Source organism: Solanum stenotomum, chromosome 8, assembly GCF_019186545.1.
Source record: "Solanum stenotomum isolate F172 chromosome 8, ASM1918654v1, whole genome shotgun sequence".
Taxonomy (NCBI): domain Eukaryota; kingdom Viridiplantae; phylum Streptophyta; class Magnoliopsida; order Solanales; family Solanaceae; genus Solanum; species Solanum stenotomum.
This window is the reverse complement of record NC_064289.1, coordinates 20,738,582-20,759,498: the sequence shown is the minus strand read 5'-3', so window position 1 is coordinate 20,759,498 and position 20,917 is coordinate 20,738,582. Positions and strand designations below refer to the sequence as shown.

The 20,917-nt window shown below is 32.3% G+C and overlaps 3 protein-coding genes across 3 annotated transcripts; all 3 read right to left on the bottom strand.

The window, feature by feature from the left end:
- Window positions 1-2,586: 2,586 nt before the first annotated feature.
- LOC125874555 (RHOMBOID-like protein 13) lies at window positions 2,587-4,180 on the bottom strand. The gene has a single exon (XM_049555457.1). It carries the CDS (start codon window positions 3,671-3,673, stop codon window positions 2,858-2,860), a length of 816 nt encoding a protein of 271 aa, XP_049411414.1. The 5' UTR covers window positions 3,674-4,180; the 3' UTR covers window positions 2,587-2,857.
- A 4,715-nt stretch (window positions 4,181-8,895) lies between these two features.
- On the bottom strand, window positions 8,896-10,364 carry LOC125873171 (endochitinase PR4-like). The gene is made up of 2 exons (XM_049554059.1): window positions 9,840-10,364; window positions 8,896-9,358 (listed from the first exon to the last, which is right to left on the bottom strand). The coding sequence occupies exons 1-2, from the start codon at window positions 10,276-10,278 to the stop codon at window positions 8,946-8,948; spliced, it is 852 nt and encodes a 283-aa protein (XP_049410016.1). The 5' UTR covers window positions 10,279-10,364; the 3' UTR covers window positions 8,896-8,945.
- A 2,020-nt stretch (window positions 10,365-12,384) lies between these two features.
- Window positions 12,385-19,958, bottom strand: LOC125874881 (signal recognition particle 14 kDa protein). Its single transcript, XM_049555926.1, has 4 exons — window positions 19,842-19,958; window positions 19,079-19,172; window positions 18,848-18,957; window positions 12,385-12,780 (listed from the first exon to the last, which is right to left on the bottom strand). The coding sequence occupies exons 1-4, from the start codon at window positions 19,842-19,844 to the stop codon at window positions 12,610-12,612; spliced, it is 378 nt and encodes a 125-aa protein (XP_049411883.1). The 5' UTR covers window positions 19,845-19,958; the 3' UTR covers window positions 12,385-12,609.
- Between the last annotated feature and the right edge of the window lie 959 nt (window positions 19,959-20,917).

Sequence of the window (20,917 nt, the reverse complement as noted above, 5' to 3'; positions counted from 1 at the left end):
TTTGAAGGGTGTTGATCAATTACACATTAAAGGAAATTGCAGGTAGGATATTTGTTGCAGATGCTTTAAATCTTGATTATGCAGTTATTGCATCTTAATTTTTAGATTTTTCTTTAAATGTTAAGTATTGATTTGAGCCAAAAGTCTATCGGAAACAACCTCTCTATCTCCAAGATAGGGGTAAGGTTTGCGTATACTATTCTCTTCCTAGACTCCATTTATTGGGTATGTTGTTATTGTTCCATATTAATTTGACTGGTTTTGTATTGTGATTTGCCAAAGAGAAGTTATTTTTGCACAAACCTATCCAACATCAGCAAATCCATGATCAAATGTGAATTTTTCCATCAAAATAACTAAGATAAAAGGGAGGGTTGAGGATATTTTCCATAAAAAAATATTTTCTTGCTAATTTCTTTGTGTTCGATACGTAAGCAAATACATATCATCCTAAACATTCGGTATAATCTCGACAAATACTAGAAAGGTGAGATAGGAGATAGGGTTGTGGCCTGTGGGGATGGGGGATGATGTATATTTGAAGGTGGAAAGACACAATCGATGTGGAAAGCCGTTAACTTGCTTCATTTGCTTCCATTTGAAATGGCATTATTCTCATTCTTAAGGAACTTATTTTCTCTGAGAATATGTTTTCCAAAAATTTCAATTAACGAAACATGAGAAAATTGGGAAAAAATAAATTTTCATGTTTTTTTTTTTTTTGCTTAAGAATTTTCATTTTCACATATCAAGCAAAAGACAAGTCTTTTTTCCCATGTTTTACCCCTTAACATTAATCAATTATTTTCCAAAATCTATTAGTACTACTAAACATCAATTATTAAGGATAATGTGGTAAAATAGTCAATGACATTTTCTTAATGGATATGTCAAATCCAAATATGACAAGTAAAAGTGAACGGAGGAAATAGAAAATATCTCCCTCCATACTGAACACACCCGACAAGAAAAAGAAAAAGANTCAATGTGGAAAGCTGTGGAACTTGTTTCCTTTGCTTCCATTTGAAATGGCATTATCCTCATTCTTAAGGAACTTATTTTCTCTGAGAAAATGTTTTCCAAAAATTTCAATTAACGAAACATGAGAAAATTGGAAAAAAATAAATTTTCATTTTTTTTTTTTGCTTAAGAATTTTCATTTTCACATATCAAGCAAAAGACAGGTCTTTTTTCCCCATGTTTTACCCCTTAACATTAATCAATTATTTTCCAAAATCTATTAGTACTACTAAACATCAATTATTAAGGATAATGTGGTAAAATAGTCAATGACATTTTCTTAATGGATATGTCAAATCCAAATATGACAAGTAAAAGTGAACGGAGGAAATAGAAAATATCTCCCTCCATACTGAACACACCCAACAAGAAAAAGAAAAAGAGAACTCTTGAATACTCTCCCCATGAGGGCAAAGCTGAAATGTACATGATTCAAAACACAACTTCAACAACATATTAGTAGAGACTACGCACACCTTACCACTATCTTAGAGGTATAGAGGTTGTTTCTGAAAGACCCTCGATTCAAGAAAACCATTCATAAATAACAAAAAATGAAGACAATCATGGCAAAATACTACAAACAACCTAACAAATCATCCTAAACAATAGTCATAACAAGATATAATGATAATTAAAGTGAAAAAATCATAAATAATGACCAAACTCAAAGGACAAAGAACTACAAGAGTACGAGGGCTATTGACACACAGTACAAAACTCAGCGGATAATGAGCGTGCTTCTCTACCTTCTTCACTTTAACAGGCTTTTGTCTACGACACGATTCCAACTTGTTCAAATTTTAGTCAGAGGTTGCAAAACTAAGACCTTCCAAAGGATCTAAGAAAAACATTTCCACCTTGTTCTACTCAATGAAGGTAAAGGATGCTACCTGACACAACTAACCCAAATAATATATTTGAATCTTTCAAAGATTGCAAATATGATCTTCCAACATATCTAAGAAAAACAGCTCCAACTTGTTCACTCAATGAAGGTACAAGGATACCACCTGACCAAAAACTAGCTAACATAAGGTCCTATTAAGGTTCAAACATTAACATTTATACTAACAACAATTAACAAAGCTAGTATAAGGCAAATATCTAAGAAATAGTTCAAGATACCAGAAGGCGATCTCGCCCCAAACAAAAATTTATATAGTTAAACCAGTGCCTTCTTCTCTTTGAAGGCTATCTTTGTACTTAACAGGACTCTTTTTCTTGACTAGATAGTGAATGTCCCCATGTTTTCTTTGTTTCCTGTTTCTTTCATTGGAGGGTAGCATGGTGGTACATGGTACAAGCACGGAGCATGAGAGAGAGAGAGATAAGGGACAGAGGGAGATCAGTAACTAAGACTGAAGCTTTGACAGTATAAACAAAATCCACGAATCTACTCTGACATAAAATAAGCATTATAATGGAACAGAAATTGGCAACAGTAAATGTAATTGTACAGTACATAGCGTAAACAGCAGGACAGAAATTTTGTTGAGATTTGCAAATATCATCCTGCTAAATCATTTATAATGCATAGATGGGACACAAAGGCTAAAGCACTTGATCACAAAAATTTAGTGTTAAGTGGAATACATCATGGTTCATCTATATTCTATAAAATGTAATAACAACTTTGCGCACCACACTTAAAAATGACAGTGGTTACCTAAAAAGTTGGTTCAATTAACAAACAGGTGCTTCGAGAACCAATGAACATATCATTGGGTAAATGATGGTTTTGGAGGTAACTGTGCATAATCAACAACTCATCCAGCAAATAACAATACTAGAATTACGTTGTGATCCCCAAGTAAGCAGTGAAATCTTCCAAAAGCTATACAAGATCGGCACCAGCATCTGGTAATGTACTCATCCGCAAACTTCTACCAGTTCCAGCTGCGAAAAAACGTACTGAAGGCAGAGAGGGATCTGTGACAGGTTCAATCTCAAGAAAGTTCAAATCAAATGTACCAGACTTTTTCAAACTGAAAACAAACACAAGCACAGTCCATCCCAGCATTGTAACCGCCCAGTAATTGTTCATCCCATGTATCAGACCCCAACCAACAGCATAACCAACAACAATTCCCGATAAATGTCCAATAAAACTCGCTTGAGGAACAATAATGGAAGTGAATATGAGCGACTCAAATGGCGCAAAGCTGATGGGAAGTGAAAGAAAACCAAAAAGATTCAACTTTGACGACGGTTGCTTCACTGAAAGAATCGTCATCCACCCAAACACCACACAAGAATATCCAACAGCAGTAACTCTCCGAAAATATTCTAGCTTAAATTTCTGAATCAAGATATGGTACATTCCAATGACAAGTATGCCCGAAAGAACAACCAACACCAGTGTATAATGAAGATAATACTGCATACCAAGACCTAAATGCCCCAATTGTTCAACAACTCCAAGACTCCAAAGTGCACTCATATTGAAAACAAGATGAAGCACACTAATATGTGAAAATGCTGATGTTATTATCCTCCAATAATGACCTTCCAAAGCAGTTTCATAACTCAAACCAACATGTGAATAACCAATATTTGACTTCTGAATATAAAACCAAATTGCACTGCATATTCCAATTGCACAACTAGTTGCTGGCTTCTCCAATATCTCATAAAACAATGGTTTCCCCATGTGAAGAAACCTTTTACCCCCTCAGCCACTCACAATTCCTTCTTCAACTTTATCGCTAAAATACTTACAAAGACGCAAAGAATCCACAGAAAAATTGAATCTTGAAACAGATATAGAAAAACCCCAAATCAGAAAACCAAGAATCTTGCACTTCAGACTAATTTATTGAACGTCAAATCACATAAAGACCCAAATCAGCAAACCCAACTTCAGAATTTCTTGATTGCAATGTTATTCAGATCCAATATAACTAAGATTCAAGAAATCTTTGTACAAAGATCAATCAAGCTATCAATTTTCAATAAATTCAGAGAATTTGATGGTATCCCAAATCTATAAACAAGCAAGATTGAATGTATGAATACTTACAGATTTCTTGAAGAAATGTTGCTAGAAAATCAATGTAATTAGAAAGAGGGGTTTCAGTTGTTTCGCTTGTGAAGAAGAGTCGAGGCTCCTTTGGAGTGACATACGCAAATGGAAAGATTACAATGGTGGTCTCTTGTCGGGACTAGTTTGGCGATAAGGTATAAGATATAATAATCTCACGATAAAATGTAGAATCTATATTTTGTTGAAGGTATTAGACATTTCTATGATTATTTTTTCGCTATTCACATTCCAGTGTATCTCATATACATGGTAAAATAATTTATTTCAAAATAACTTATTAGGGGATAAATTAATCTAGTAGAATAACTTATTACAGGATACTCCAACTTGTTCAAATATAATTACAACTCATTAAACACAAATTGTTCTTTCTTCTTAATTTTATCACTCAAATTAGAACTCAAACTTTTTCGGAGAAGGTAGTAATCAATATTAGTTGGAATTAATAAATAACGTGTATTTTTTATAAAATATAAAAGTTTGGGGTAATTTTTGATTTTTTTCAAAATTCCCAAATATTAAAACTTGACCCAAATACTAGTTTTTTCTAGTATTTGAGAATTTGAGATACTTAGAAAATATATTTGCCAAGTTATATGACCAAACACCACTTTCTAAGTTTTCCCCAAACTTTCTGTAAGTATTCTTGGGGCCAAACGGGTTCATAATATTTATGAGCATTAATTGCACTATTATTGCAAAAAAAAATAGTCAAAATATTTTTATAAGTTTTCAAAATTACAATCACAAAATACACACACTACATTTGTCCAAAGAGAGAGATTCATGACCATATATCATATAAAATAAAATAAAACATCTCATTTTTAGATAGAAGAAAATTCATTAGCCTGCCAATCTTTTTTTTCTTTCCTTCTTTCTTTTGTAAGATTATATTTAGAATGGTAATTAAATCTTTATGTATCACTACTAGGAAAGTGGTTGTGTTGTCCTAATATGGTAAATAAATTATTTGGCAATCTGTTCAACTTCATTTCACATTGCAATAATCTTAAATTGAAATAATCCAAAAAAAAAAACTATATAAAGCAATGAGGGATAGGTATTTGTACAAAATAAACAACATCTCATCACAAATTTGTTGCACACCCTTTTTTTTTTTTTTTATCATGGCAATGAGAAAGGCATCCATCACATTGCTCTCCATGGTTTTTATGGCACCTATCACAATAGGTATATTTATGCCTCTTTTATTTCCCCGTTTAAATTAAAATCATAAAATTTCATATACGTTAGTATGATTAAAATCACAATTGAATGATAAATATTTAATCATGATTAAAGTCACAATTGAATGGTAAATATTTAATCAGTAATACAAAATCAACTTCATGTTTGGGATTTTGAAATATAAATTCATTTTCACAATATTATTCCTAAGAAGATATATTGCATATTAAAATCATATTTTGATTATTTTCAACATGTGATCTATCAATAATACTATATGATAAAAAAGTTGTTTTTTTAAATTATTTTTTAGGTTTGCAGAGTGTGGAAAGTTCATCCTTGATAGGTGAACCATGCAAAACAAATAAGGATTGTGCTCAATTTTGTGGTAGTGTGACACCCCTTTGTTATAATGGTCACTGCATAATTAATTAGGAGTCTATGATTATACACAAAAATGATTGTGCTATTTTAAAAAAATTCATATGTTATAAGAAATAATAAAGATTTCCAATAGTGTGATAATTTAATTTGTCTATTTTTTTGTTTTGGATTTAACTTGTTATATCATGTTCATTAAGTTATAATACTTTTGACTTTCAAATATTATAAATGAACCTCTGATATATTAACTCGAGAAAAATGAAAAAGATTATTGAATTTGTAAAACTAACTTTAAAATTAAAGTGAAAGGACAAAGTTTGGGTATCATTTTTTTAAATATTAAAGTGAAAGGACACTTGTTTTTCATCAATTCTTTTGAGTTTTTTCTTAAATAAAAATAAAAATTGGGTCAGGGATTGTAATGTTGAAATTGAACCGTCATTCAATAAAATAAAAGTTCCTAATATCTATTTACCTTTCAAATTTGGACGAAGAATTTAATAATAAATTTATTGACCATTTTAAACCTATTAAAACTCTGAAATAAAAGTAAAAAAAACTTTGATTTGGACATGAGACATAATACTTTTTGAATCTCTTATTTGACACCAAGGTTACACAAGTTAAAAGGGTCTGTTTGGAAAGCCACTTGGTAATTGGAATTGGTATAATTACTAGGATAGTAATTATCAGCCTAGTAATTACACAGTATAGTAATTACACTGACATGTTTGGTTGCGATAGTGTAATTACACTGTAATTACACATGTCCTGTTTGGATGTCACAATGTAATTACACATATTGTGTTTGAATGCAGAATTGCAATCATAAAATTATATTAAATTTTAAAAATAAAAATTAATTATTTAAAATTTATACTAGACAAATAAGAAACTTTATAAATAATATTAAATTAAATATTTAAGAGATATATTCTTTTTTGAAAATATATTACTTAATAAACATATGCTCTTAACTAATATTATGAAAAAATTATTGATTTATATTTTTTCAAATTAATATATTTCAATTGAATTGATCATAAAAATTAAAAGTATGAAGTTTCTACGAACATCGTGAAATGCATGTTTGATAAAAAGATTAATATATAAATAATATGTCACAAATTATTAAATATTCGACAAAAAAATAATCTATCAGGTCTAATTAAAAAATGGCTTGCAATGTGAATTCAATATTACTAAAACAAATGAAACTGAAAATATAACATAAGTTATAAATTCAAAACAAAAAATTTAACATAATACTCTTATAGCAAATTTCAACATAGCATACATAAATATGATTTATTTATTTTATTTTTTTTTAAAAAAAAGAAAACGTAAGTCTATAACCTTACTTAACAATAAATTCTATTTTAATTTAAAAATTAGAATACTAATAAAATAATGCTAATGAGAAAATAAGCATGGCATAAAGAAATAGATAATACGAAAAAATTGCATAGAATCACGTGAAGTAAGGTTGAGAACGAGAAGAAAATGAAATATAATAATATAAAATAAAAAATAAACTTCTAGAAATTTTTAGAATAATAAAAATAAAAATAGAACTTAAAATAATAGAAGTGAAAAAAACAAAAAACAAAAAAATAAAAATAGAATTAAAAAATAAAATAAAAAGTAATCAGCTGGTAATTACACCATGTAATTACCAACAATTCACAGTATCTGCATGTGAATTGGAGAGTGTAATTATCCCCTGCCAATTACACCAATTACCTGCTAACCACGTAATTACCCTGTCCAATCAAACAGGAAAGACAGTGTAGTTATACCAATTACACCAAATCCAATTACCAGGGTGTCCTTCCAAACAGGTCCTATATAATTTTTTGACGGACAAGATTCAACTAAACCCCTTCCACTACATGTAATTTTATGTCTACCTTAATTTAAGGTGAGCGTGTACAATTGATATCGATATTCTTAATTTGTCATTAACTCAAGAAAAAATGAAAAAGATTATTGAATTTGTAACATTAACTTTAAAAAAATAAAGATTTGGATTTGACCTCCCCTATTCATTAAACACTTGTTTTTTATCAAACTTTTTGAGTGAAAAATAAGGGAAGGGATTACAAGGTTGAAATCGAATTCTCATTTAACAAGGTAAACAATCTTAATTTCTATGTACCTTCAAATTTTTTACAAAGAATTTAAAAAAAAATGAAAAAAATCTTAATTTGGGCAGGAGACATAACACACTTTTTGAAACCAAAGTTATACAATCTCCACTCAATAAGTTTTAATGGACGAGATTCAACTAAACTCATTCATTACATGTATTTTAAAGCTCTTGACTTAATCTGGATCACACATTACAGGGCTCATTCGAACGATAGCGCTTCCAATAGGATATTTTCCATACACAAGACTCAAATTCGAGACCTTAGTATTTTTGATAAATACTCACTATTTATTCACCCTGTATGTACAATAGGAGAGTTTGACCCCAATAATTGTTAGCTAGGGTTACTAGCACAACTTATATCAAATGGTTTTTTGGCCCAGTTTCTGTAATTAGGATCTCTTAAATAACTGATCCTTAACCACAAATCAAAAGTAGTTTAAGCTTCAAATCAAGTTAAAATATCCATAGAAGATGTATGATTTTTTTTTAACAAAGATATAAATAATGTTAGTTTGTTGCGACCTACTATCTCAAAAGTAAAATTTGCACAAGTATTTTTACATGAAAAACTCCTTTCTTAAAATTTAATGTTACAACTCTCTTTGAGCAACTTCTATGAATAACAAGTTGATTTCCCATATGGCCCTTTTCACAGATTGAGTTGATTGGAGTTAAGTGTCACGGACTTAATTCTAGAGTCTTCCACTAACCTCTCCATAACTCTAGATTCTTACTCCTTATTTTTATGCCAAATTTGAAAGGCAAAGTGGCAGGTCATGACATAAGGGTCTTTTTCACCGAGTTGATTTCCCATATGGTCACTGAAGTCACATCTTAATAAAACAAATTAGAATTAAAAAAAAAAAGAGTGACGTTCTGAGATAATAACTATTAATTGAGTAATCATATAAAAAATCAACCCCTGTTTCACCATAATAAATGTCATATGCCTTCAATTAGGCTAATAATATGTATAAATTGTAGGTATTATGTTAGCCTAGACAAATCAAACTATGTAATATATCTAGACTTCAATAAATAGTACTATTTATAATTTGGTATACATATAGTTTTTTCATTCATATATATATATAAATGAAAATAACACTTCCCATTACATTTCTAATATAGGAACCTTTTTCAAGTGTTCTAACAAGTGAGATTATCCCCAGTATCTACACCAAGTTGGTGGCAATACTGAACATAATGTTGAACCCTTCTAGCAACAGGCTGAGGAAGGGCACCATCACACTCAAGAGGACCATTAATAGCTCGAATCGTTGCCCCGAAACCTTGCCCAGAAGTTAACAGAGGATGGCAAGTGTTCATCCAGTACCATAAGGCAGTTTTGAATGATATTAAACTATCTCTAGACACAATATCAGGGTCGTTAAGGCCATCAAATCCGATGTCTTTTCCAGCCGGACCATAGTTGAAGTTCCATGATAGTTGGATTGGTCCTCTACCATAATAATTTTGGCCAGAGACACAAGGGTACTCTGAGTTTGTCATGTCACAATAGTCCCTAGATGAACCATTTATCTCATTTATGTAACACATTTCTGCATAATGTCAAAAAATAAAATAAACTATAGTGTTAAGTGTGGAAATGTTGCTAGAAGGCCGGGCACAGGTAATAGGTTAGGTTGAACTCAGTAACTTTTGCTCAAATAACGTCATATAACATGAAACATATAATAAGATGGCTCATAGTTGACAAGACATATCACATGAAGAATCCAAGAAAACAATTTTTTAAAAAAAAACAAAGATAGTTACTAAAATTAAGCATATGATAAAATTTTAAGAAAAATGACTTACGTCCAGTCTCATGTGTGACATGAGCAAAGAAAGCAGCAATTTCACGCTTATTATCATCATCAGAAAAATCAGTCGTTGCGAATTCAGNAAACATATAAGAAGATGGCTCATAATTGACAAGACATATCACATGAAGAATCCAAGAAAACAATTTTTTTTAAAAAAAACAAAGATAGTTACTAAAATTAAGCATATGATAAAATTTTAAGAAAAATGACTTACGTCCAGTCTCATGTGTGACATGAGCAAAGAAAGCAGCAATTTCACGCTTATTATCATCATCAGAAAAATCAGTCGTTGCGAATTCAGGATAAGACTTTAAAGCTTCAAGAAACACAGATCTTGTGTAAAATCCTTTGCCTTCACAATTTGAAGAAGTTTGATTTGCAATTCCATTGAAAAATGATTCACTAACAATATCAGAAACTCTATTGTTATTATTATTATGATTGTAATTTTTTGTCGAAGAAGTATAACAAGGCCCTCCTTGACAACCTTGTCCACAATAAGCTTTTCCGCTGCCACAATAACCCCATCTACTGCAACACAATCCTTCTGTACATCCACAATATTGTGTCGACGCTAATTTTGGAATTACAACTATAGCTATAGTACATATTAATAACAAAATCAACAAATTTCTTGAAGAAAAAATAATCATTTTTTTTTTAATTTGGAGAGGATAAAAGAAGCTTGTTGTTTGATGGTACTAAATGATATAATAAGTATTTATAGAAGCAAAAAAGTCGAATTATTGTTTAAGATTCAGCAATTTTAGTGTTGGGGGATTTTAGGTATAGGTACGTTTAATTTTTATTATTTTGGGTGTTGTAATAAATTAGGAAGGATATGGTTATGTCATAACTCATAAGGTCCTAGCTTATTAATTAAAAAGATCACTTGATCACAAGAAATCCTTGAAGCTTTTGATAATTGCAAAGACTTTTGAGGTTAGCAGAAGACTCGAACTCAAGACTTTTGATTGAAGATGAAGGAATATTTACTACAAATTTTTTTTTAATCTTTAGAGGCAATTAATTAATAAATAATTTAATTATTGCTAAATATGTATTTTTCGCAGTAATTAGCTAGAACTTTTTGTAAATGCCCCTAAAGCCTATAGCGATATTGGATCCAATGACAAATAACTAATACCGATCATAAAGGTTTTGGACACTCTTTATTAATATGTATATTTATTGATACTAAAAACTACGCAATTGTTATTGGTAAAATAAGAAATGTTAACTATATTACAATTGATGAAAATGATCTATTATAATGTAAAATCACTAGTCACTAAGCTTGGAACAAAAGCAATTGAATTTATCCTGGGCAGGCAATTATTTCATATGTAAATTCTGATTGTTCTCTTTTGAAGCTAAGTTAATTTCAATGATTCCATGTTATGCCATTAACAAAGTGCTTTTTTTTTATTTCTCCAAATGTCTTCCCAACTTTCACATGATTAAAGTCCTGATTGATACTCAAAACTTAAATTCTATTTTTTTTTATTAATAATGGATGAAATATATCTTATTTGTTTCATCACAATCCTGGTTGGTATTAGCAAGGTGTCTTGATATATTGTGAAGACTTGTAGAGGGACTACTTTAATAAAAGTAAATATTAGTGGGCTTTACTGAACTTTCACGCAACTATCATAGAATTTGCCTCAAATCATTTAAAGCAATAGCATTATCCTTCTCTTTCTTTCAACTTTTCTGGTCAAAACATCCAGATATTGTTTCTTTTCTTGTCATTTTAATTTTAACTTGTTTTAAAGAAAATTGTTATTTTCTATATTTAGTAGCTCTTTACACCTTAGTCCTAATATTTGGAGGTTACAAAATTAGCTTATGAAATCATAAATCACACATGAAATTAATTTATATTTTCATTTATTAGCTCAATTCATTTCAGTCCATCAAAATTTATTGATATCTAGCATAAATTGATTTAAAGAAAAATAATAATTTTATTAGGTTCTAAAAACAAATTAAAATTATAAATGTATGTTGACTCATGATCCGCTTTTTAACTCATTCAATCCAAGTAACTATTGGCCCGTCTATTTATTAACTCAGATCATTTTGAATTACACAAATCTAGTTTAACTCACTCATTTTACACCCATACCAACATGCCACGTACATATTTAAAATCATAAGACTAAGGATATTTTGACTCATAGAACACATCTTTAATATAAAATCAAAAGATTCAAAAGTCTTCTTTGCTTCTTAATTATACTTTGATAGTTTAATTCAACTTGGAGACAAAAAGTGAAATACACTAATAAATAGTGAGATGATCAAAAACTCACCTAAAATATTTCGTTTTTTAAAGTTTTATACCCAAACTTTCAAGTGTTTAAATTTCCTACTTAAATCATCACCAAATATTTATCGAAACACACCTCAACTATCAATTGTTCACTTTTCCTAATTAAAATACCAACTAGACCTCATGTCTGATCTCTTAATTCATACATGCAAAGGGCTATGCAACTAGCATCCACTAAAATTAAATGAAAACACACCAAACAATGTGCCTATTTCATGACAAAATGGTTTTGGAACAGTGGGGAAAACAAAAAACTGGTCTAACAAAAAGAAGCAAAAAATGTCATTTTAAGTTCCCACAACCAAAAGTATGATCATATGCAGTTGACATGAAATTAAAGTTAGGTAAGCATACTACTCTTAATTTGGTCCCCTCTACTGTCAATTGCCAAAGCTGTTGTTCAAGGAATTAAAGATCAAGATTATGACAAAATTTCTTCAAATGTTTCATAACCCAACAAGCTCTTTAGAAAGTTTGACTAATTTAGATGTGAATAATCAAATTGAGTAAAAACACCTCCTTTCTTCATTCTATGCAGTTGGAGTTGTAATGCAGTTTCAGACTTGTCACCCCAAACGGACGGGGTTCAAATCCTACAACTCTATCCTAGAAACAAAATGGGGGAAATGAACCAAAGGACTAAAGTTCATGTAGAGGCTTTAGCAGCAGCAGATTTCTTTTTCGAAATATCCATCTTTTTGTCAGAATCAGTAGCCTTCCTCTTGTCCTTCCTCTCCCTCTTCTTTAGTGCAGTCAAGCGGGCCTTCAGCAAAATTGCATAAGATGCTTGGAAACGCTGGTGATCTTTTGCACCAACCTGTTAGTCCAATGAAATCAAGTGCATCATTAGCCACAAGAAGTGAAATGATGCATCAAAACATAAATAATAATCATAAAAACTACTAAAGCAACAAGCAAGACATAAATACAAATAAGATGACACCGCCCATAAGGTGCCTGTTTTATAGATGATTGGTTTTCCTTTCGTGGAGAACAATATTTTGGTTTACATTCTCTGTTTTTGTTTTTTGGTATATGGCTTGTATTATGGGATTTCTCCAATCATTAATGAAAATAATTACCTTATCAAAAAGAGCAACAAGCAAGACATGAATACAAATAAGATGAAGAAAATAAAGACAACTAAGGTAAAGAAAATTCAAGTTGGTGTTCTTGTCTCCATTATAGGATGAGGAGGCAGAGATACCAGAAAAGTTCTATACTAAAGGGACGTTCACATTCTTAGACACATGACGGGAGGTATCAGCCCAAACTTCATGCCATGTGTACCAAGTGAAAAACCTTGTCACTTTCTAAATTTCAAGAAGTAACAAATCAAACAGTATTTGCATGTGCAGGTGAGCGAAATTCAGAACAGAAGTCTGCAACTTGCAAATGCTGAAAGGGCTAGCTAGCAGACATAACAGACAAAGTTCTACATTAAAGGGACATTTCACATTCTTAGACCCATGACGGGATGTTTCAGCCCAAACTTCATGCAATGTGTACCATGTGCAAAATCTTGTCAATTTCTCAATTTCAAGAATAACAAATCAAAGAGTATTTGCATGTGCAGGTGAGCGAAATTCAGAACAAACGTGTGCAACTCGCAAATGCTGAAAGGGATAGCTAGCAGATATACCAGACAAAGTTCTATATTAAAGGGGCGTTCACATTCTTAGACACGTGACAGGCTAAAAAACTTCATGTCATGTGCACCATGTGGAAAACCTTCTCAATTTCTCGATTTCAAGAAGTAACAAATCAAAGAATATTTGAATGTGCAGGTAAGCAAAATTCAGAACAAAAGTGTGCAACTCGCAAATGCTGAAAGGGCTAGCCAACAGACATACCAGACAAAGTTCTATATTAAAGGGAGGTTCACATTCTTAAAGACACGTGATGGGCTGTTTCAGCCCAAACTTCATGCCATGTGTACCATGTAGAAAACCTTGTCAATTTCTCAATTTCAAGAAGTAACAAATCAAAGGAGTATTTGCATGTGCAGGTGAGCAAAATTCAGAACAAAAAGTGTGCAACTCGCAAATGCTGAAAGGGCTAGCTAGCAGACATACCAAACAAAGTTCTATATTAAAGGGACGTTCACATTCTTAGACACATGACGGGCTGTTTCAGCCCAAACTTCATGCCATGTGTTGTACCATGTGGAAAACCTTGTCAATTTCTCAATTTTAAGAAGTAACAAATCAAAGAGTATTGCATGAGCAAAATTCAGAACACAATTGTGCAACTAGCAAATGCTGAAAGGGCTAGCTGGCAGACATACCAGACAAAGTTCTATATTAAAGGGACGTTCACATTCTTAGACACATGACGGGCAGTTTCAGCCCAACTTCATGCCATGTGTACCATGTGGAAAACCTTGTCAATTTCTCAATTTCAAGAAGTAACAAATCAAAGAGTACTCGCATGAGCAAAATTCAGAACAAAAGTGTGCAACTAGCAAATGCTGAAAGGGCTAGCTAGCAGACATACCAGACAAAGTTCTATATTAAAGGGAGGTTCACAATCTTAGACACATGACGGGCTGTTTCAGCCCAAACTTCATGCCATGTGTACCATGTGGAAAACCTTGTCAATTTCTCAATTTCAAGAAGTAGCAAATCAAAGAGTATTTGCATGTGAAAGGTGAGCAAAATTCAAAACAAAAGTGTGCAAGTGCAACTAGCAAATGCTTTCAGCGCTACAAATATACTTTATGATGAGTTGAAAGTGCCACATGAAATTTACAGCAGGAACACCTAATCGGTACCTTCTAGAGTGATAAAAATACAACTGGCTCATCAAGGACAAACCTAAACAAACCCAACATGTGCACTGAAGAGATGAACTAAACTACAACATCCATGCTATTTTTAGCCGTAAAGGCTTGACACACTTGACAATGTTTATATTTTGGGAAGTTGATGATCTTAACCATGTCTTTTTAGAATGGTTAAGTTGTATTCTTCAGCATTAAGGACATGCTGGCAACCTCCAAAAAGTTATAGGATCCAAACAAACAAGCAGAAGGAAATTACAGTAATTACAAAGATCCTAAAAAGTCTACTAACTGTTCTGCTATTTCTAGACCCTTTCTTTACACCAAAAATACAAAATATTCATACAATTTTCTTTGATTTTCTAGATTGGGTTAGAGATATCATCAAAGCATCTGTTGTTTCTTCTCTCTATACTGACCACTATATGCAATATGGTATTATCTTCCACTATTTCTTCTGACTCTTGTTCCCTCCCTCCACTCCTTATGCATAAGTAGGTCAGCAATGTGTTCAGGCCTTACCCAATTTGCTTGAGATATACTTGGAAACACAGACCAGATCTGTGATACAATCTTCCAATGAAGAAACAGATGATTATTAGTTTCCTCATTCTCCTTGCCAAAAAAACATCTGGATACTATCAGAAAGCCCCTCCTTTCCAATTTTTCATCAGTGAGACATGCTCTTCTGCTCACCAACCAAGTGAAACATTTCACCTTGTTTGGGACACTGCACTTCCAAATCTCTTTCCAAGGACCTTGTATGCCCCCTCCCCCCTGGTTTCTCCACCACTTCATTTCTCTAGAGTCTTCTTACTGAGAACTAGTCATCACTATCATGCTTCCACCTCATTGTGTCTGATCCTGTAGATAAACCTAAGAAACCACTAAGCACTTGTAGTAACTCAACAAATCTACCCACTTCTCGATCATTTAAGTGCCTTCTGAATGTGAGATTCCACCCTTGAGGGGACCAAGTGTCAACTATTGATGCTTCAGAGTTGCTACAGAATGAGAACAGTTCCGGAAATGAGATCAAAGGCTTATGTCCAATCCATTTATCTCACCGAAAAAGGATCTAGGTGTCATTCCCCACACTACAGTCTATATTCCCAGCCAACATAGACCATAAGTTCCAAATTGTCCTCCACACGGACACCCATAGGTGCCAGATACTATATTAGAACACCAATAGTCACTCTGCCCATATCTGTTTATAATTACTTCCTTCCGGAGTGCAAGATCCTCACCAACAAACCTCCATTTTTTCGATAAGCATCTGTTCTGAAGCCCAGATTACTAATACCAAGTCAACCATATTGTCTGCTCAGCTAAGCTGAGCAGTTTGCCATTTCACTAGGTGAATACCTCTGCCCTCCTTATTACCCAACCATAGAAAGTCCTCAACTTGTCTAGTCTATCCTCCACCTGAAGGCATTGAAAATAAGGACATGACATATGTTGGCAAAGAATCCAATATTGAGTTGATAAGAGTGCTACCTCCTCCAAGAGATAAACACTGGGCTTTCCAATTGGCTAGTTTTTTCAAGTGTTAGCAAAGGCAAAAAGCGCAAAAAAGCTCTAAGGTCCATTGGGGCTTTAAGCGCAAATAAAGTGTGGGCTTTAATGAAAAAAGGCACAAAGGGAGAAAAAAATACAAATATATATGCTTAGTCCAAGACTAATAATTATAATCATGAATAACAAACATATTACCAAAGAAATTGAAAAAAATTTATGATAAAGTGAAATATCAATTGTTTAGTGTCGCCTCTTCGGCAGAAGCTCATTGGCAAGGAAAAATATGTCTTAGAACACTGGTGACAAACACTGAAGACATAAAGCGGGCGAAGCTCTCAACACCATTTGAGCCTCGCTGCTAGNATTGGCTAGTTTTTTCAAGTGTTAGGAAAGGCGAAACGCGCAAAAAAGCTCTAAGGTCCATTGGGGCTTTAAGCGCAAATAAAGCGTGGGCTTTAATGAAAAAAGGCACAAAGGGAGAAAAAAGTACAAATATATATGCTTATTCCAAGACTAATAATTATAATCATGAATAACAAACATATTACCAAAGAAATTGAAAAAAAATTATGATAAAGTGAAATATCAATTGTTTAGTGTCGCCTCTTCGGCAGAAGCTTATTGGCAAGGAAAAATATGTCTTAGAACACTAGTGACAAACACTGAAGACATAAAGCGAGGTGAAGCTCTCAACACCATATGAGCCTCGCTGCTAGTTTTTTCAACAATCTCATCCCAAAATTTCTAGCTCCCTATGATTGTTTCCAAAGGGCAGCCCCAAGTAAGTTGTTGGGAATTCCTCAATTTTACAACTCAAGATATTGGACTGATAACTTATATGCATCCACCACAAGTCAATGGACCAGGTCCCTTGACATAGTAAGAACAATGCACAAAGAAAAACTTAAAATAAGCAAAACATAATGTTTACGAGTAAACCCCCTTGCTTAAGGGAGGAGAAAATCACAACCCGTCTCGCAAGATTTTGCCAATTCCATTACTTCAAAGAGTTAAGATTCAAATTACAAACTCTTGCAACCTAGGAATTAAACTCTTAATCCCTTCCCCCTTTGTAACAGCTCTCTTACTCAGAAACAAAGTAATATCTCTATTGCTACTACACCAACAAGTTTAGTTAATGTAGACTTCAAGAACATGACATAGCTAACTCTAGCTACAACTTAAACTTTAACAATGATTACAACCGAAATGATTTGATTCCTTTATAACATATGAATAGATCTTACAATGTATAAACGCGAGACAATAAACTCATATAACAACTAAAGAGAACGATAGATCACTCGATCAGGTCTCTTGCTGCATATGAGAGTATTTCTTTTTGAGAGTGGATTTTGCCGTATGGAATTCTTCAATTCAAAAACTAGGTAATGTCCCTTGACAAGATGACTATTATAAGTTGGACAAACTACCTAGTGCAACGGCATTGGCTGAGAGTACTATTCCACTGAAGAGGCGCACCAACAATTGCAGTTGTGGCTGCGGTTGCAGCTTTACAACTGTCCTTTTCACATTGCCTGAAACTCCCAGTCTCTCATGGGATCAGGTCCCCAACTAGATGTCATAGTTTGTTAAATCATCAAAACTTCACAATATAACATGGACAGACTTTGAATTTGTGGAACTTCTTTAACAGGGAAAATACTACTTTTACTCCAATTTTACAGATGGGACCAAAATTTGCCTCAAAGATAACCAAAATCATTCTGATGTACATGATCTAATCTGCTTTAGCATCTCAGAAAACAACGATATCATCAGCAATAATGAAAGGCAAATCTACATCTCTTCACCTGCTTGATTGCCTATCCTGAAACCTTTTATCCAACTGTTCTGAATAGTCCCCCTTGTCATACTACTGAAACCTTCCATAGCTAATATGAAAAGGAAAAGAGAGGGGGGTCTCCCAGAGTCCTCTCTCTTTGAGGGAAAATTCCAGCAAATTCTCCTATGACTAGAATTGAGAACCTGACAGTTTTGATACAAAACCATCCACTTTAACCATCTTCCACCAAAACCCATTTTTTTTAAGAAGGTTGAGGAGTAACTCCCAGTTGACATGATCATAATGGGTTCTCTATAGCTAGGTTTCACGTGATCTCTGGATCTTCACCTTTGAGTCTAGAATCCACACATTCACTGACTAAAAGAGTAGCATCCATAATGTGTTTGCCTTTTATGAAAAATTGTCCCTTTAGGTGCCCTAATATTGTATTACAAGCATATACGTTAACTATTAGTTATCAAACAAGTAAACAAGGACCACAACTATCATTCTCTATGCACCACAAGGCTACCATCCTTTTTTTGAATTTGATGCTCTCAATCTCAAAGATACAGGCCAGGACCTAGAATCTATCTATATTTGCACGTTTAAACTTATGCTAAAAAATAATTCATACAACAAACTAACACTCTCGATGTTCCAGAGAACATAGTGCCCAACAAAGCAAAAAAAAAAAGGGAAAACGGCAAGACTTGCAAAAAGAAGGCGCAACCACAATCCAACCAACATGACTAAGCAATGGAAAAAAAATAAGAAACTTTCTTCTGTGATTACCATTGTGGAAATATTCTTTTTCCCATCAGTTGCTCGGATGAGGCACTTAAATTCAAGATTTTCACCAGCTGTCTTCATCTTATTCCGTTGGGCTTTAGATTTATCAGAAGCTGTGGATACATAGGACAAGATTGCTCAATCAGTATTTCAATCTACAGCTCTATTATTAGTTACTCATGAAGCGAATACAGAGCACAAAATACATGAAAACCAATGAAGAGGCAAACTCACAGTGTTTGAGCGTAACCCAAACGGAACCATGCTCAGTAGTTCGCTCAAACATACTCGTCAGTTCATTGAGGAATGGGTCTGGTTGTAATCGCACCTGAAAAATCCAATTCAGATCAATAATTGTCAACTTATGTTATACCAAAAAGATGGACAAAGCCACTCCTTTCAAACTTCCTAAAATAAGTAAAATGCCATATAATTTTGTATCCACAAATAGGAAGCATATTGAGCTCCACCATGTGATTATTTGACATAACCAATGTGAGTTCGCATTGTCAGTCGCACCCGAATAAAGGAGGAAGGGAATATCAATGTGTAGAGTTAAGACAATTCATGTAATTATGCTTATTTCTACTCTGGCTATCAATCCATATAATTCTTCCGAAGTAAAAACATCAGATTCAACAAATTCTCTAACCCTACACATGAAATTCATTGCTAAATACTCTCTAAACTAGTTAATTCAATCGATAAGCACCATTTAAACTGGTATCAACTAATTTCCACAATTCAATATACTGGGATTCGGGATACAATACATAAACATTCAAGAATGCAAAGAATCTAACATGAATTTTATAATCTACAGAAATCCATAATCTGAAAAAGAAAATATAGCAAATTGGGGATCAAATAAAGCTCTAAACGGCGTAAACAAGAGAAATTAACATCAGAAAATTCTTTATACAATACATTGTTTGATTTCCAGATTTGATTCGAAAGATCAATTGATTTTGATGAGTTGAAGTTAGGGCTTGCTTACCATCTTCGAAGCCAAAACTCAAAACAGCAGCAAAACCCAAAAACCAAAAGTCGAACACAGCGATGAAGAGGAAGCGATGGGTTTATATGGGTCAAAGAAACGTCAAGGGGAAAATATGAATAAAAGTGTATTATTATTTAATGCTCAAAAATATCATTTTTCCAAATAAATTCATATTTCTTTTCTCTCTAAATATATTATATTCCTAAGGATGATTTTTTTTAATTTGTAAATGTTTATCTTACTTCTTCGAGAAAAAAAATGAAAAAATAAATATTTGATATTTTATTAGAATCTTTATTGTTATCTAGATGAAAAATTAATGATGAGATTATTGTATCTTTTTTTTTAAAAAATGGTCATGTATCATTAGTTGAAAAGGTACCTGAGGTTATTCTATTTTAATTAAAATTTGATTAAGAAGAAAAACATATTATTTCCTACTTGTTTGTTGGTTATCGTGATTTAAAATAAAAGAAATAAGAATAGGTTTTTTTAAAAGTAATATTTGTATTAGGAACAAAATATGTTCATATGTATATTAAGTAGTAGTAAGTACCATATTTATTAGCGAAAAGAGATATTTCTTACTCTTTAAATAACAACAGGGGTTGGACCTACTATCAACTGATGACATTTTTATTCGACTTCATTTTTATTTATCGATAGTCAAATTATGTATACTTTGACCAATGTTTTAACATGTCTTCTTTTGAATCATATTAATCTATATTAATTCTACAATATATGAAATAGTTATTTACTATTTTTCTCAAATTATTGTTTAATTTATATTTATAATATTGACTAGACTCTTTGTGTACATTGAAAAAGGTAGGAAAATTAATGTAAACTTGTATATTATAATAAAATGATAAACTATGTGAAAAGGAGAATTAATGTCGACAGATTCTTTTTTATTTCCTTTCCCTAATATTCTCAATGTCCTGGTTAGAAATATGGGGGAAATTTTCATATATATGGATGTATTTGGTACAAGTAAAATAGTTTTCAATTTTTTTTTATGTTTGATTGATCAAAATGTTTGTAAAACATTAATCTAGAAAAATAAACTC